General features: G+C 35.5%; 1 protein-coding gene across 2 annotated transcripts in view; it reads left to right on the top strand.

The window, feature by feature from the left end:
* CPNE8 (copine 8) overlaps positions 1–11,471 on the top strand; it is a 194,523-nt gene extending 183,052 nt beyond the window's left edge. Inside the window, exon 20 of one of the 2 annotated variants that reach the window (XM_064491748.1) lies at positions 11,124–11,471. In XM_064491748.1, the coding sequence (XP_064347818.1) occupies positions 11,124–11,249 (126 nt within the window). In that variant the 3' untranslated portion in view covers positions 11,250–11,471. Of the gene's footprint in view, positions 1–11,116 lie in introns of both variants that reach the window. The other variant, XM_064491752.1, reaches the window with a different exon arrangement.
* Positions 11,472–16,518: the final 5,047 nt, after the last annotated feature.

The raw sequence follows: 16,518 nt of genomic DNA, 5'->3' as shown, positions 1-16,518 counted from the left end.
GATGGTGTATTCGAAGAGATACAAAGCTTTCCCAGTAGCACTCAGTTTTTGTCATTCATTCATCTGTGCATGCATTTACTCAACATGTATTTCTTGAGTGTTCATGTAAGGAAACATGTCAGTATAAGGAAACCTAACTTCCTTAAAATAATCAAATCCAGGGGTAGGGTATAGCTCAGTGGTAGAGTGTGTATTTAACATGCATGAGGTCTTGGGTTCAATCCCCAGTACCTCCATCAAATACTAATACTAATACTAAGAAATTAAAGCCCACATCTCCCCTAAAGTGAAGGAATGCTCCTACTTCTCTGTCACTTGCATATTGCTCCCTAACTCTTGCCACCGTTGCCACATTGACCTTAGGATTTCTTTACAGACTAAATGCCAGGCACTGTGACTGCATTAGTACAAAGATAAATCATGTATGACCCCTACCCTCAAGGAGCGTATATTCCTGTGGGAGATAGAAGAAAACTGATCATTTTAGAAAAGTGTGATATGCATTACAAGTGTGTATTTATGGGAAGATTAGTAGCACACAGAATATCTTTTAATTTAGCTGGGTCAATAGAGATGGAGGAAAACTGAGGCTACTTTTAAAAAATTGTGTAGAAAAGAGTTAAGCAAACAAGAAGGCCATGGGGATGGTAAAAAGAAATGAGGAAAGATGTGATCAGGAAAGAAAGTTGGGAAGTTATTTCAATACTCCAGACAAAAATTTGAATCCGACACTCACGATAGGAGAACAGGTAAAAATTCCAAGAACTGGTTATGATAATATTAATGAGCATAAAGAGCTAGTAGTTATTGAATCATTTATTAGGCACTTTTTGAACACTTACATGTATTATTTTACTTAATTCTCATAACCACCATATAAAGTAGGTATTATTATTTTTCTCATTTTACATATGAGGCACCAAGAGGTACCAAGAGACTAAATAATATTCCCAAGATTTTAAGCTAGTCAGTTATGGCAAGAAGAGTCCCAATTAGACACTGTGATGCTAGAATTCTTGGTCTTGACTGTTATGCCTCAAAGGAATCCTTGCCAAAAACAATGGAAATTCCTGGGTCTTTCTGAAGGCATGGGGCTTGTGCAGTTTTTATAAGTCATCATCTGAAAATTAAAATTTTATCCAGAGAATTCAGTTAAAGTGTCAATAAAGACCAGGAGAAGGAAGAGGCAAAGTAGTTATCTGTCTACATCTTTGAAAATTACCGGATTTCTAACACCATTTTATCCAGCGTCAATAGCATTTGACTAAGAGTCATCTTTCCTCTCTGTCCTCACCTGGCTGAGTGACCAGGCTGTCGCTGAGGCTTGGATGTCTAATATATGAGATGAAAAGACTGAACTAAGTTATTTTCAAAGTCTTTTCCAGGTCTAACATTTTGTAGTTCTGACTGTGAGCAAAGGGGGTGCTACAAAGCAGTTATTAGTTTGGCTAAGGGGGCAGCAATCCTTGAATAAGACTGTCATCCAGAGTCCTTGCAAAGCCTTAGCAGTGATAATATGCCTGGCAAATGGAAGGTTGTACTGAGTACTGAGGGTGAATTCATCTGTTCTTGCCAAGAATTAATTTCCTGACTCTATGGTCACGCTCAGGCCATTGGATTAGTTTGCCTGGGCTGCATTTAACAATAAAGAAATGAAATTTGAAAAGTAGGGTCAGTCTCTACAAAAACACGCTACATTAATGCAACAGTATCAATGGCCAAGCAGTTCCAACACCAAAGAGAATGGTCAACCAGGGGTGAGAACTGAGGTAAAACATCTGGACTTCAGCATAGAGCAATGTCAGAAGAACTCGGTATGTTCTTTGAATTCAAGCCAGTCTTCAGAGTTTTTCAACTTCTTTTTTTTTTATTTACATAAAATCAAATAGTTCAGACAGATGTAAAGTGAACATTACATCCCTGCCTCCTATCTCCAGTTCCTCAAGTGGCACTCCTCTGGGCGTATCCACTATTTGCAGTTTCTTTCATATTGTTTCATAAAATCTATTTCTTTATAAGCATCTTGGATATTCTTTCCCTCTATATACACATATTTGATAATATTATACTTGTTTTCCCTGAAACTTGCCTTCATTAATGAATATACTGGACATTTTATCTATAGATAGAGATAAATTTCATTCATTCATTCATGTATTCATTCATTCATTTATGGCACCTTGTGAACCATAATTTGCCTGTACCATATTTTCTTGGCTGTTTGGCTATACCAGAATGTAATAATTACCGATTAATCAGCATTTAGATTTATTTCAGATTTTTATTACTGCAAACAATGTTTCAGTGAATTTATACATCCATGTTTGTGTATCTAGGATAAATTCTTGGATGTGAACTTGTGAAGCTATTATTAATTTGAAGTGTTCTTTATATACAGAGTAAAGTTGTGCTTTGTCTACACATGTTGCAGATAATTTTTCTAGATTAAAATATTTTCTTTATGGTAATTGGCTATTTATTTTCAATTAAAAAAAAAACTTATTCCTTTATAGATGAAGTTTTTTTTTTTCCCCCTGTGGAAGGGATTTTATCCACTCAAAGATGATTGCCCTTTCTTTCTCTAGTACTATATTTTTTAACATTAAAATACTGTAAAATGTATTTTGATATAATAGATGACAAGGGCTACCAGGCTTATTTATTAGCTGACTACTTGTCCCAACAACATTTCTTGAATACTTCTTCTTTTCCCATTGACATTTATAAACTTTTAATCTAATCTATCTGTCTTCTTTACATCAATACCAATATTCATTAATCGAAGTAACATTTTAATATGCTCATATCTTATATGATTTCACTCTCCCCTTATTCCATTTTCTCTTTCTCTTTTTAAAATTCAACTCCCTCACCCCTCAAAAAATCAGGTTAAAGATAGTAGAGTTTGATGATATCTATTATGAAAGACTAATTATTTTTTAAAGTTTAAGAGTCCTGAATGGTAGGTTGGATCTACAAGAAAATTCAAGTTTTATGTCTATATTTGCCTATTTTATGATATATGTCATTCATTATTTGTGAACTGAGGGCTTACATCAGAGCTTTTGTCTCCTGTACTTTGGAATGATTTCTGTCAGTAGATTACAGAAACAGAAGAAGTATCTTCTTTGGCCAGACTGCTTGCTGATACAAACCTCAGTTGGTACAGTGTGAACGCATATCTTTATCAAGCATCTGTTTCCATGGGCAATAGCACATCTGTGTAAAAGTTCAAATTGTTCATAGCTTTGTTGCTTAATAATTCCTAGTATTCCACACTTATAAGTCTGATTAATTTTCAAGAGCTTGTTATTTTAATTCTATGTCATGGTCACTGTAACTAGTAGACTAGAAGTTTTGAATTTGAAATGTGATTTCTTTGTCTTTGATAGGTCATACAAAATGTTATATTTTCTATTTGCTTTAGTAACCTGAGTCTCTGGGAGCAAGTGAGAGGGAAACAGTGAATCTAAGCTTCTTAATTGATTTTTAAAATACTGTTACTTAGTTTCCATAACCTTTTGCTCTTTTTGGCTTTGTTATTATTTTACGAATACCCCTTGATTTTTTTCTACAAATGTAAGAAAAAGTTATATAATAAAATATTTTATAAGAAAAAAAATTTATGAAAGAGAAACATTGGAAGTAATAAAAAATTTAGTTGAATAAATTAGGACACATACAGGTAATTAAATAGTCTTAAGTCAGTAAAAATGATACAAATGTCTATGTTAACTACTAAATGGGTAAGGGAATGGATATATGAGAAACTTGGTCTACAATCTTCTCCTGCTTTGTACTGCTTAAAAAAAAAGCCTAGAAATATTATATTTCTACAAGAAAAATACTGAATTCCAAGAGAAAAATACATTAGTGAAATACACAGCCAAAGTCACAAGGAAAATAAAATAGAATTTTCTCATTGTTATAGATGAAAGGGAAGAGGTGTGCAAGCTAGAATAAAGTTGATAGATTGGAGTATTTTTGCTTATGGAAGAGGAACTGTGGTCTCAGCTTCAAATAAGGTGGTTCAGTGGAATTGAACCCTCTTCAAAGAAAAAAAAAATGGATGTCACTATTGGCTACAATGTGTGTGGAAATTGGATTAGGAAAAAACATATATCCAAGGAAACATCAGGAAACACACCAATTACCAGATCCATAAACGGAAAAAAACATAACATTGGAGAAATGAAAACCCCGATCCCAAATCACATGATGTGAATTCTATATGTTTACTACTTTTGAGGAAGGAAACCAGAGATTAATAAATTAACATTGGTCTCAGCAGAAGCTGTAGCACACAATTTATGAGACTCTCACAAAGAAAATCCACATTTACTGAAGATGACATAAAATTAAATCATTCAAACTATACATGAAATATAATTTTAACACATCAGCCTCAAATAACCAAAAGTAACTTTTTGTAGAAAACAAAGTTAAAAATTAAATTTACATAATACTGGCTTTCAGACCAACCATATTTTAAATGTATTAGTCTCTTAAATCATGTAGAAAACCAAAAGTAGAGTTACAAAGCCAAGTTACAACAATGTTGGCCTTTATCATTGCCTAGGTAAATACCTGTACTGAGATCTTAATTTCTTCGTGTGATTCTGAGCAGGTATCTCGTGTCCTTTCATCGCAACCTGCAGGACTCCCTTCAGCATTTTTTTTTTTTTTTTTTTGCAAGGCAGGTCTAGTGGTAAAACAAACAAACAAACAAATTTAAAAAAAGGAAAAAGCTCTTTCATCTTTTGTTTACCAGGGAATGACTTAATTACTCCCTCACTTTTAAGGAGCAATTATGCTGGTTGTAGGATTGTATTTACTATTGTGATGCTTATAAAAAGACTATGATAACTACAGATCTGCCAAAACAAAAACAAGGTATTATTATGAATAAATGATTCAACTGCATTCGAATTTTTGTTAGATTATAAGTTCTTTAACGAGCAGGATTTCAGAGACCCGTGTTTTGTAACTGCTGGGGTGAGTCAAGTCATATCCTCAGACCATATAATATGTACCGTGTTAGAGCTCATCAGCAGTGTGTTTCAAAGAGCTGAGCCACAGACTTTTTTATTGTTCCCTAAAATGAAGATTCTCAACATATTTACAAGTAAATTCTTGAAATCTCTGGTGGGTTGTTTATAAAGCTGACATCAATTTGTAAATCAAGCAAGGTCTAGAACTAGTCACAGTTCACTTCCCCCCAGACATTTCTCTAGTCTTTAACTCTGACTTGGTGGGATGCCCAACAAGTAGACGACTACAAGCCAGAGTAAGCACAATCAAAAGACAAACATTTTTTATTGTAAACCTCAGGCATTAATTTTTGGTGATTTTTCCTACCTGGAAACTTCTGTGAACCCAACACAAGCCTCTGTGAAGGGAATAAATCCTGCTGTGGTTAAGACCATTTAGCCAAGACACTTGTCAAAGGTCACAGCAGCATGCAGTGAGATTTATTTCTTTCTTACTTTGTAACAGAGGAAAGTAGATCTCAAAGTCCTCAAAGATGTTATTTTAAAGATTAATAAGCTATATTTTTAAACTTTAGACATTAATATAGTGCAGGAGACTATATTTAGAAACTTTCTCTGCTTATGTAATCTAACATACACACACATGCACACACAAATAAAGCATAAATTCAATGACATTTACCTCTAATGTGACAAATCTATGCTGCATAAATCACCAGAGGGAAAAATTCCAAATCTATGAATAACATAATAAGCTTTCATGTCCCCTTTCTCTCAGCCAGAACCTTCTTGTAAACAAAGAAGAGTTGAATGGTAATTCCTGTGAAAATAAGAAGCTCTATAATCTCTTCAATCGGATTGAAAATTGGAAGGATTGCATGATAGGGACAGGACATTATGACAAAAACCCCAAAGAAAATGTCTTAATATACTCCAGGAAACCACAGGGTTGTTTAATTATAATTTGTGGAAATGACTATAATACAAAAAAACATAATCATCTGTAGTATTCTTCTGTATCTTACAATGTAATAGAGCAATTATAAAAGTTATGCTCTTTATAGTCAAACAAAAATGAATTATTGAGTGTTAGGGAAAATCCAGTTATTTGTTGGGTACTAACCAGAGCTCAGCACTTGGTATACATTCCTTGTAATCCTCACAGACCTTTGTAATGTATCACAATTAGCATTTTACTGTAAGGAAACAACCGTGGTCTCTTCAATTTCATATAGCTAATGTCACGGTATATCAAGCCATGTTACATGCAGGAAACAGAAAACATGTTAAGTATTTCAAGCAGAAGGAGATTCACTAGAAAGAATAAATGTGCTTACAAAATGTTAGAAGGGTTGGCAAGATGCAAGACTGGGAGATTCCAAGAACTATTGTTTTCTAGATCATAACACTGTAGTTATGGTCTAGAGGTGAAAAGGTGTGATTGATACTTCTCCCACTACAGGTGACATCATAACTCCCTCACATTTTATAAGAAGATGTGGTATTTATATACAAAGGAATATTATTCAGCCATAAAAAGAGTAAACTATTGCCATTTGCAGCAATGTGGATGGATCTAGAGAATATTATGCTTAGTGAAATACGTCAGACAGAAAGACAAATATTATATGATATCACTTACATGTGGAATCTAAAAAATAATTCAAATGAATGTATATATGAAGCAGAAATAGTCTCACAGACATTATATATTAACAAACATAGTTACCAAAAGAGAGAAGAGGGGAGGGACAAATTTGAGGTATGGGAATAACAGATACAAACTACTATACCCAAAATAGATAAGCAACAGGATTTACTGTCTAGCACAGGGAATTATAACCCATTATCCTATAATAACCTATAATTGAATATAATCTGCAAAAAGCTGAATCTCTATGCTCTACCCCTTGAAACTAACACAATATTGTATATCAACTATACTTCAATAAAGAAAAACAACCTAATTTTTAAAAAGTCAAAAAAATTTTTTTTACCATTACTGGCTTGATCCTGTATAAATTTGTGAGAAAAAGTGAGAGAAGGGAAATATGTGTATTATTAAATACATAAAACGGGAAATAAACTATGCATAATTCTTACAATCCTTGATTTTACAACTAAGCACTAAAGGATATCAAACTACAAAAAAATAAAATACCTAATGTGATTTAGATATGAGGCCACATCGGGCTTCTGAACAATGGCAATTCTATACCTTGAGGACACCGTGGGTCCTCCATGTCTTACACTCATGTAGACCAGATACTAGGGAGGGAAGGTAAACTCCACAAGATTTATTTCTAGAAGAAATTCCTGGATCTTAATATCAGTGCCCTGACCACATAGCATCAGAAATTGAGCCAAGTATATCCTCTGTGCCTGCTGACACGTGCAAAGGAAAACAATGACAGGCAGAATTCTCTACGTTCAGTTTTTCTCCAATTCCAAAGTTTCTCTTCTTTTAGGGAGGAGTAAATTGGAAAGGATGGTGGAAATTCTCTTTCCATTTAGTTCAAAGCGTGGAGGTTCCTACTTTAGAATACAAAATGAGGAACTAGGGCAGATAAGGAGAGAATGATTCTTGGACATCAACTAGAAAAGCAAAATTTCACATGCAAATTTTTAAGACAAATTATCTGCTATTATCAGTAGTGCCATTAATAATCAGCTGAAGGGAGATCGCAGAGTCTCTATGAATTGATAACTTTCTTGTTATGATAAAGAAAATACAAATTGTTACTTAGCTAGTGCTAAGACCACAGACTGAATGTTATATTGCTAATTAATTATAAAAGCAAGGTTGATAATTATATTCCATTGGAAATAACATTAAACTTTTAGAGTCCAGATTTCTATGCTTATTTTACAAATAAATTTGCAAAATATGTTATGGTTATTTAAAAAGCAATAGAAAAAGCCTCCTTTTCTTAACATTTCTTTGGGGTTTATATCCTTTGTATCTTTGAACCAATGTTTTAAAAGTCATTCTCAGTTTTTAAAAAGTCTTCAGTTTATCATAAACATTTCTAAACAAGTATACTAGCTGAAATCCTGCCTTTTGCAATATCTGGGTAAATAAACCCTTATCCTGGAAAAGCTTTTCTCCCACCCTGTTCCTCATGAGTCCAGGCTGGCGCAGTCTTGGATAGTTCACTTTTTACAGGTACTACTTGGGAAAAATCCATCCTCATTCTACTTGACATATATCCAAGGAAGCATTGCAGCTTTTGACCATCAGCTTTAACACCAATATTGATAATATCTGTGACACCCTGACCTCATGCTAAGATTAGTTGTGTTTATTCTTTTGATGCTTTTGATGTTCAGCCTTATTTACCTTGTGTAGTCAATATTAAACTTAAAAGATGAATATTCCATAGTTCATAGAATAGAAATAATTGTAAGTTGATTTGGGAGTAGAATAAAGTGTACAGTGCTAAGAACAGAAGATACATACTGAAAAGAAAAAGATGCGAGGCTGAAGGGACAGAGATTATATTATTGAGAATTTTAAGAACCAGGCATGATAGACCAAAGAGATATATAACATGAGTAACTGATCAAGGCAATAACAAAATGAGACTGTTAGAAGTGTTTAGGATAATCCATAGCAGGTGAAGAATTAAATCACTAACTACAGCTAGGAGAATGTTATAATCTGTAGATTATATATAGATATATATATAGATTTTATATATATATATATATCTAAGACCAAATCATTGGTCTTAGAAATCCCTATTACTTACTTATTTCTCATTCTTAAAATACAGGTTAAAATACCCAATTTAATCCCCTTTAAAAATAATTTGACTTGTATTTTCCCAACATCTTGAGAAAGTATAAGCCTCACACATGTGCACGTCTTCAGTTTACAATGTATTTCACATCCGTTTTCTAACTTGAGGTAGACAGAAAAGATACCCCTTTGCTCAGTTTAAACCTAAGGTAACCCAGGCTCCAAGATTGCTATGGGGCGAATTCAGGGTAAGGAGTCAGCCTTCTCTTTTTTCATCTGTCACCTGACGGTATCTTCATGATAACAATCCTTTGGAAATAAAAATAAATTTGTCACACCTCCTCTTGGTTGTAACATGAGCTCCCTGCTTTCTGTAAACTGACTGCTGCACTTGAAATCTGAAATGCATTTTTATCAAGGTTAACAATGAATTTTGGTTGTTACTGAAATGTCTCCTTGCCCTTCTACTACTTGCATTCTGGTATTGATGGGATTTCTAACTTTTTTTTTTTTTAATTAAAGCTTAACTACTGTTCATGACGCATTCTTGGGAAATCTGAGTCCCTGCTATTTTTCTCATATGAACTGAAGATGCAAAACAAAATCCAAGCTGTCTGTAAGCTAACACACAGATGGTTTCCTTGGTAACACATGTGAAAGATGGCAAAATCTTTCCAAATTCCATTCCTGCTTTCACAGCGCTGTTCAGACTGCTGATATGAGTGTGACAGCAAGCCGTTCTGTGTGACAGTAAGCCGTTCTGTGTGACAGTAAATGCTTATAAGAGACAGAGTGAAGGTGAGGGCAAAACAATGTTTAACCAAAGGCAAGTAGGTAAAAGAAATCAACTCTCAACATTGAACACGAAGGGGGAAAAACATGAAGCCAAGAGACCCTATTTTGAGTTCTTAGAAATGTAATGAAAGAAACACTTAAATGACTATGACAACACATTTTTAAAAGTTATGCTGTTTTCAAAAAGAAAATCACTACCCAAATCTATATATTTATGCTCTATTATTTGTCAGATTAAAGAAGGACTCTGTTCTGGGGCTTACCCAGGAGTGAAATCACTCTTCAGAAGTTCATGAAATTTCACCCACCAGCTATGCATTTAAAAGCTCATAAGATGCTAATAATAGCTATCCTGCATCCTTAACATGTGTTAGGTATGTGCACAGGGTTTTATGTATGTTAGTTATTTCAATTAATATGAGTAGATGTCACAGTAATCTCAAGAGGGAGATGATCCATTTTTCAGACAGAATGACTGAGGGTTAAAGAGGCTAAGGAATTAGTCTAAAATCACCAGCCAGGATATGGTGGGGCCAGTATTTGAATCCAGGTGTCTGACTCCACAACCAGGAAGTAATATTACTGCCCCCAAACTGTGACTATGGTGATGCCAACCAAAGAGGAATATGGTGTCCATGAGGTGTATCTGTGTCATCTTTATCTGTTCATTTTTTTTCTGTGTATTCGCTAAGATCTTACAAATATTTGAACAAAGAAAACAAAACTTGATTTGTCATGTTTGTGGAGTCATAGCATCATAATTAAGCATGATCTTTGTAAGCTACAGAAGATGGTAGAATAAATACAATTCATCAAAATGAGAATGAAATAAATTATTGATGTATTTGAAAGAACAGAAGGACAGGACAGAGTACAACTCACCGTATTTATAACAGAAAAAATATTCAGCGAGGGGGGTGGACCACAAGCTGGAATGACTCTAGATTTAAGCAGGAGAGTTGCTACTTTGTCCTGATTTTGAGGACAGGAATAGAGATGGCCACCAACTTAATTAGTTCCCTTTTTCTAATTGTATATATGGGTAGTTTTCAAATAATCTAATGTAAGTGTTCCTGAAACACAGACACACATACATGCATGTATTCCATAAAGTCACATGTTAAAAATAACAGAACTTAAGAAAAAAATAGGATTGGGCTAGACTTCTCAAAACTTGTGCAATTGTAACCAGTAAGCTAACCAAAACAAAACTCTTTCAATGAAAATATTAAGTTAAAAGGACACTTATTAATAAGGACAGTTTTAAATTCCTAATACACACAAAAATACAAAGTAAATACAGCACTTCACTTGAAAAGTAAAATAAATGAAAAATTAAGTAACGCTGTAATAAAAAGAACAAATCTGACTCCAGACTAGATCTGTTCCTTTGGCTTTAACCCTGTGCTCTGTTTTCCAGGCTTAGTCTTGTTAGTTCTGCACCTTTTGTAAAAGAATGTCGCCTTTAGCTTGAAGTATACAGGAGAGCCTATTCTCAAGGCTCTGAGCTTTAAGGATATTTACACTTTCCAACTTATATAAAGATGACAAGTTGCAGAATGGAAAATAACATTTGTTTTGTTGGAAGTTTACAGGGACACCATGATCTGACCCACATGGACAGCTGCAAGAACAAAGAATTCCTACATCAAGAAGTTTGCAACAACCAACCACAGCCCCTTCCCTTTTTCAGTATAAAAGGAGCCTGGATTCTGACTTGAGTAGGATGGTTCTCCAAGACCTTAGTCTGCCATCCTCTTGGGCTGCCAGTTTTCCTAGTAGAGTCACTATTCCTTGCCCCAACACTTCATCTCCCAATTTACTGGCCTGTTGTGTGGTGAGCAGAATGAGTATGGACTCAATAAGAAAGCTAGCATGATGGAAGGTTGTATAAGATAGGATTGTTGAGTTATGGAAATAAAGGTAAAAAACACAAAGACTGATATTATATTTTTTCAGTTTTCATTGGAATATTTCATAAATACTTAAAAGTAAATATAAATTTAAAACTAAATATAAATTAAAAGCTATTTTATTGGAAAATGTAGAAAATATATACACCTTTTATCAAAGATTTAATCAGAACACCTTTGCCATTATCTTTTTAGAGACGTTGCAAATTTATTCAAATCATACTTTATATATATACTTTTGAATAGTCTCTGTTTCTCTAAAACTTCTCTGATCTTTCTCATGAGTCACTCCTACCTAGTGGGTAGAAGTGTTTGACACACAAAAAATCAGTCAAACCAGGTTTAGAATTTAATCCAATCTAACGATTTAAATAAACTACCTGGTTTAAAACATTTTCTCTGAATGACTGTTCAGTCTGAGAGAGAGCCCCCTTATCCCCTTGCTCCTCTTTTAGATGGCGCTGGACTGTGGAGGGTGAGACAGAGCAGCACCCTGTGGGGTCCTCCCTCACACAAATTATTTTCATCCCTCATTCCGTGTTTGCAGGAAATGGGCTTCATTGAGCCTTCTTGACCTTCTCTGAGTTCCAAAGGGCAGATTCAAACAGTTGCTAATCAGGGAAGGGACAGAATGCAGAGACAAAGGAGGAACAGTCAAGAAACAATAGCACAGCCTTGAGGCAGGGTCCTGGTTCCTCCTCAAGGGATAAACAGACAGTATTGTTGAGTTCTTCCGTAGGAACTAAGACCACCGCCCACGTGGAGGATGGCAACTTCAGGCTGAGAACAAGGTTTCCTGGAACACTGGCTGGTTACCTCACCAACAATCAGAAGAAAGTCACACAACCGGCAACCCTCACCGCAAATTTTTTAGCCTATAAATACTTTTCCCCTAAAACCATTGGAGAGTTTGGGTTTTTCAAGCATGAGCTGCACGTCCTCCTTGCTCAGCCCTGCAATAAACCTTTCTCTGCTCCAAACTCCGATGTTTGAGTTTGTTTGGCCTCACTGTGCATTGGGCACACAAACTTGTGTTCAGTAATAATCTCTGTTTCCTACCATAGCATCACAAATCACTTGGCTAGAAATTGGTTTGTTTTTTTTTTCTTTTTCTTCCTCTTTCTGTTCAGGATTTCTGTCTATGCTATTTTGCTCTCCTTGTTGAGATGATAGCCATCCTCTCTCCCTTTTCTTAAATTGAAAAGAAAGAATAGGTCAAAGCCAGCTCACAGATAAGAAGAATATTATTTGAAATAATATATGTATATATATATAAAATATCATATTGCTGTTTCACATTTTTCCTTCATCTAAACTTCTGTTTTAAGAAAGGGGTGGGTTTACAGTTTAAAATTCTGATTTAGAGAAAAGTGAATAGAATTAAGACGTTTTGAGGAAGAGCGACTGAGAGTCAAAACTGTTAGAGCAGGCAGATAGCTAGATATGAGCAGAGAAAGGGGGACACAGACCAAATGGCAGGAATTGGGCAGAAAAGAGGGGCACAGGCCAAATGCAGAAGCCACACATCATGTAAGCAGCAGGGATCATTGGGCAGAGAAAGAAAAGCAGGAACCTCTGGGCTGATAAGTGGTCACACCTTTTGACATGATGAGCGGCCTGGAGGCCAACAAAGAAAGGTGAGAAAAGGCAGAAATTTCCAGTGTCTGAATGTAACTTTTTGCTCATTATGCCCTTATTCCAATAAAATTAGCCTTGCAGATTAGAAGTACCCATCATGCACTGATGCCATGACATCCTGACCCAGACTAACTGAGGACAAAAATCCCTCCTCCCTTCAGGAAAGTGGGGATTGGAAAAAAATCAGGGAATACGACCCCAAACCCTTCCCTCCCCAGTGAATATTCCTCCCATTCATTTTTACATTCTATGTAACCAACTTGCCAAAGAAACTCGGGGCAGCCGCTCCCCTGCGCCTGCCCGCTCTCCCCTTGAGAGTGTACTGTCCATCCCTTAATAAATCCTCACTTTACTTTCTTAACCCTTGCATCTCATCTCAGAATTCTTTCTGGGACGGGACCAGAATCTGGACACTGGCTACATCTACCAGCAAGAAAAGGATGATATTGGGCCCACTGATGTCCTTCAAAGTCCAAAGACCCCCAATTCTGGGCTCTCAGATGTCTGACATTCTTTGCTGGGTATATTTCCACTAGCAAACTGATAGCCCCAGGCAAAGCCTACCTCACCAGAGTCATAGACCCCCACTGCCCTTCATGGACCCTAAACCTCTACCTCACCTATAACCCATCAGAGCCTTGTGCACAAGCCAGTCAGGCACCTTGTGACCCTGCCTTATAAAAGACCCCAACAACTGGCCCTCAGGGCTCACACAGGCACCCCCAATCTGTGTGGTCCACTGTTGCCTATGACAGTGCACCCCAATAAACTCCCTTCAATTCTTACATTTAACCTTTGGTAAATTTCTTTTACCAACCCATGTTACCAGCTGTCACACAACAGATGATTTTAGCAACATGAATTAAGCAGCAAGCATAGTAGCCTTTTAAAGATACAAATGAATGATTCAGACTAAGGTAGTCTGAACCCACAGTTTAGATTGCAGGGAGAAACACAAATGTGGTTAACACCAGGAAATACAGTCTCAAGAGTGTTTCCTAAGGAGTTGATGTCCAGAAAGAATCTCAGTGTGATGTAGGCCTGATGACAGTGAAAGATGTCGTAAAGAGAATGAATGATAAAAATTGTCTAATTAAAAGTCTATGGACTTTGGTTGATAATAATGTGTCTATGTTGGTTCACCAATTACACCAAAATACCACGCTGATGAGGGATGTTGAGGGTAGGAGAGAATATATGTGTGGGTGGGGAGGGCTATGGGCAAACTCTGTATTTTCTGCTCAATTCTGCTGTAAACCTGAAATTGCTCTAAAAAATAAAGTCTATTAATAAAGAAAAGTCCTCTGTAAAAATGTTGTAATAAAGAGAGAAATTTAATCCTCTGTATAAAATATTAAGTCATTATATTCATTCTAGCACTTATTAAAAGTGAATAAATGCTTAGGGTAGCCAATTTCAAGATGTATATTTCATTTGTAAGTGCTTAGGAAAAAAGTAAGAATGTTAAAGGAAAAGAAAAAATAAAGCTCAATTCTTGTTTTATAGTCAAGAGTTCTTTTCCTCTTCAGACAGGGACAGCATGATACATGGGGAAGATAACAGTGTTAAGAGATGGCAGAGAGAAAGCAGGATCTCTTTGTTCTTATTTTCTTCTGCTTTATTTCTAGCAAAGAAATTAAAATAGACTGGAAAAAATATAATAGAATTTAAAAAACAGAACAACTACTGTAGGGAGGATGGTATAGCTCAAGTGGTAGAGTGCATGCCTAGCATGTACAAGGTACTGGGTTGAACCCCCAGTACCTCCTCTAAAAATAAGTAAATAAACCTAATTACCTCCTCCCCTCCCCCCCCCAAAATCTGCCTGGATTGAAAATATATATATATATATATATATATATATATATATATATATATATATATAAAAACAATTCTTCAATGCAAATGGTCAACAGGCACAGGAAAAATGCCCTATATCGCTAATTATCAGAGAAATGCAAATCAAAAAAAAAAAAAAGTGTAAAATAGACATTGAAATCCAAATTAGCTAAGGACCAAAAAGGAAACCTGCTCTCAAGGAATTCAAAGATCTGGTTTCAATACAAAATAAGCTAATTTGCTGGATGCATTTGCAAAACTGATTGTTCAAGAGTCATGACAGCAAGTTGAGAAATCACAAAGAATGAAAAAGGCAACAGAAAACTGTAAACAAAGAGGGAAACTCAATGCGAAAGCCTAGAAAATGTTTGCTATCCCTGCAACAAAGTCTTCATAAGGCAGATTATAAAGGCAAGAGCTTAGACCTCCAGTTTGAATCTGATGACAAAACACTAGCATTTTATCCTTCTCTTCCAGGAAATTATTCATAAGTAAAAAAAAAAAAAGAAATGTGAAACAAACAAAAAGTCTATATTTTTTGATCAACAAAGAAATCAACTAAAACTCCAGATTCACAAATAGCTGGTGAGGGGGTGCAGAATTTATCATTCCAAAGTGTGTCTCTTTAGTGTAAAGATGATCTTAAGCTGGTTATTTTTAAGAAATTGCAGACACAGGGGAAACTCTGAAAGCTGAGTAAAAGTTTTTTTTTTTTTTTCCCTATGAAATATTTACATTTATAAGGGAAATCTCCATTTGTAAGGGTGTCTCCCTTTCTGTACCAGGAAGAGGGTGACCAAAACTCTACTACATAACTACTATACATTTCTTTACTGTGCTTTTCTTGATAACCTCTTATAACTGGTCTTTCTGCCCCTACTTCCCAATATCTTTCTTTTGTCTTTAGCTGGGAAGGATATTTAAGGACATCTTTGAGAGTTACCCAGTTTTCCTGTGTATCTCCAATGTATATAGGAGGTTACATATGTTATTAAACTATTTGGTTTTCTCCTGTTAATCTTTTATGACAGGGAGGGTCTCAGCAAAGAACCTAGAAGGATAAGGAGAAAATTATTCCTCCTTCCCCACACTGGAAATCATGTCCAAAAGAATAGAAATAGAACAGGTGGGCACATGAAGAAAACCGTGGAGGAAACAGATCCCATTGGGATGGTTGACACTGGCTATAGATTTCAGAAAGGACTAACAAAAATACCCTTATAGAAACTGAGGCACATACTCTGAAATATAAAAGCCAATCCACAGAACATAACATCAAGAACAAGGGTAAGAGAGAGGAGTTTTTAAAGGGGGAAAAAAATCCATGACTACTATCCTCGCTGGCTATGAAGAAATATGCTTAACAATTCTCATGCAAACTATGGTCATGTGACATGGCTCATTACCCACATGAAACCTCCGAAAATAATTGAGGGGAAAAAGATTCCTTAAATAAATGAAATAAGAAAAGGCAGGGATGGAGCACAGAGCAGAATAGGAATATAAAATGGAAGTTGAAGAAGATTGTGGCAGTGGTTGCTCCTAATATCCCCCACCATGCAAGAGAAATCTAATCTCATCTACTTTTTTAGCAAAATAA

This window comes from Camelus dromedarius, chromosome 11 (genome assembly GCF_036321535.1).
Source record: "Camelus dromedarius isolate mCamDro1 chromosome 11, mCamDro1.pat, whole genome shotgun sequence".
NCBI classification, from domain to species: Eukaryota; Metazoa; Chordata; class Mammalia; order Artiodactyla; family Camelidae; genus Camelus; species Camelus dromedarius.
This window is presented reverse-complemented; position numbering and strand designations above follow the sequence as displayed.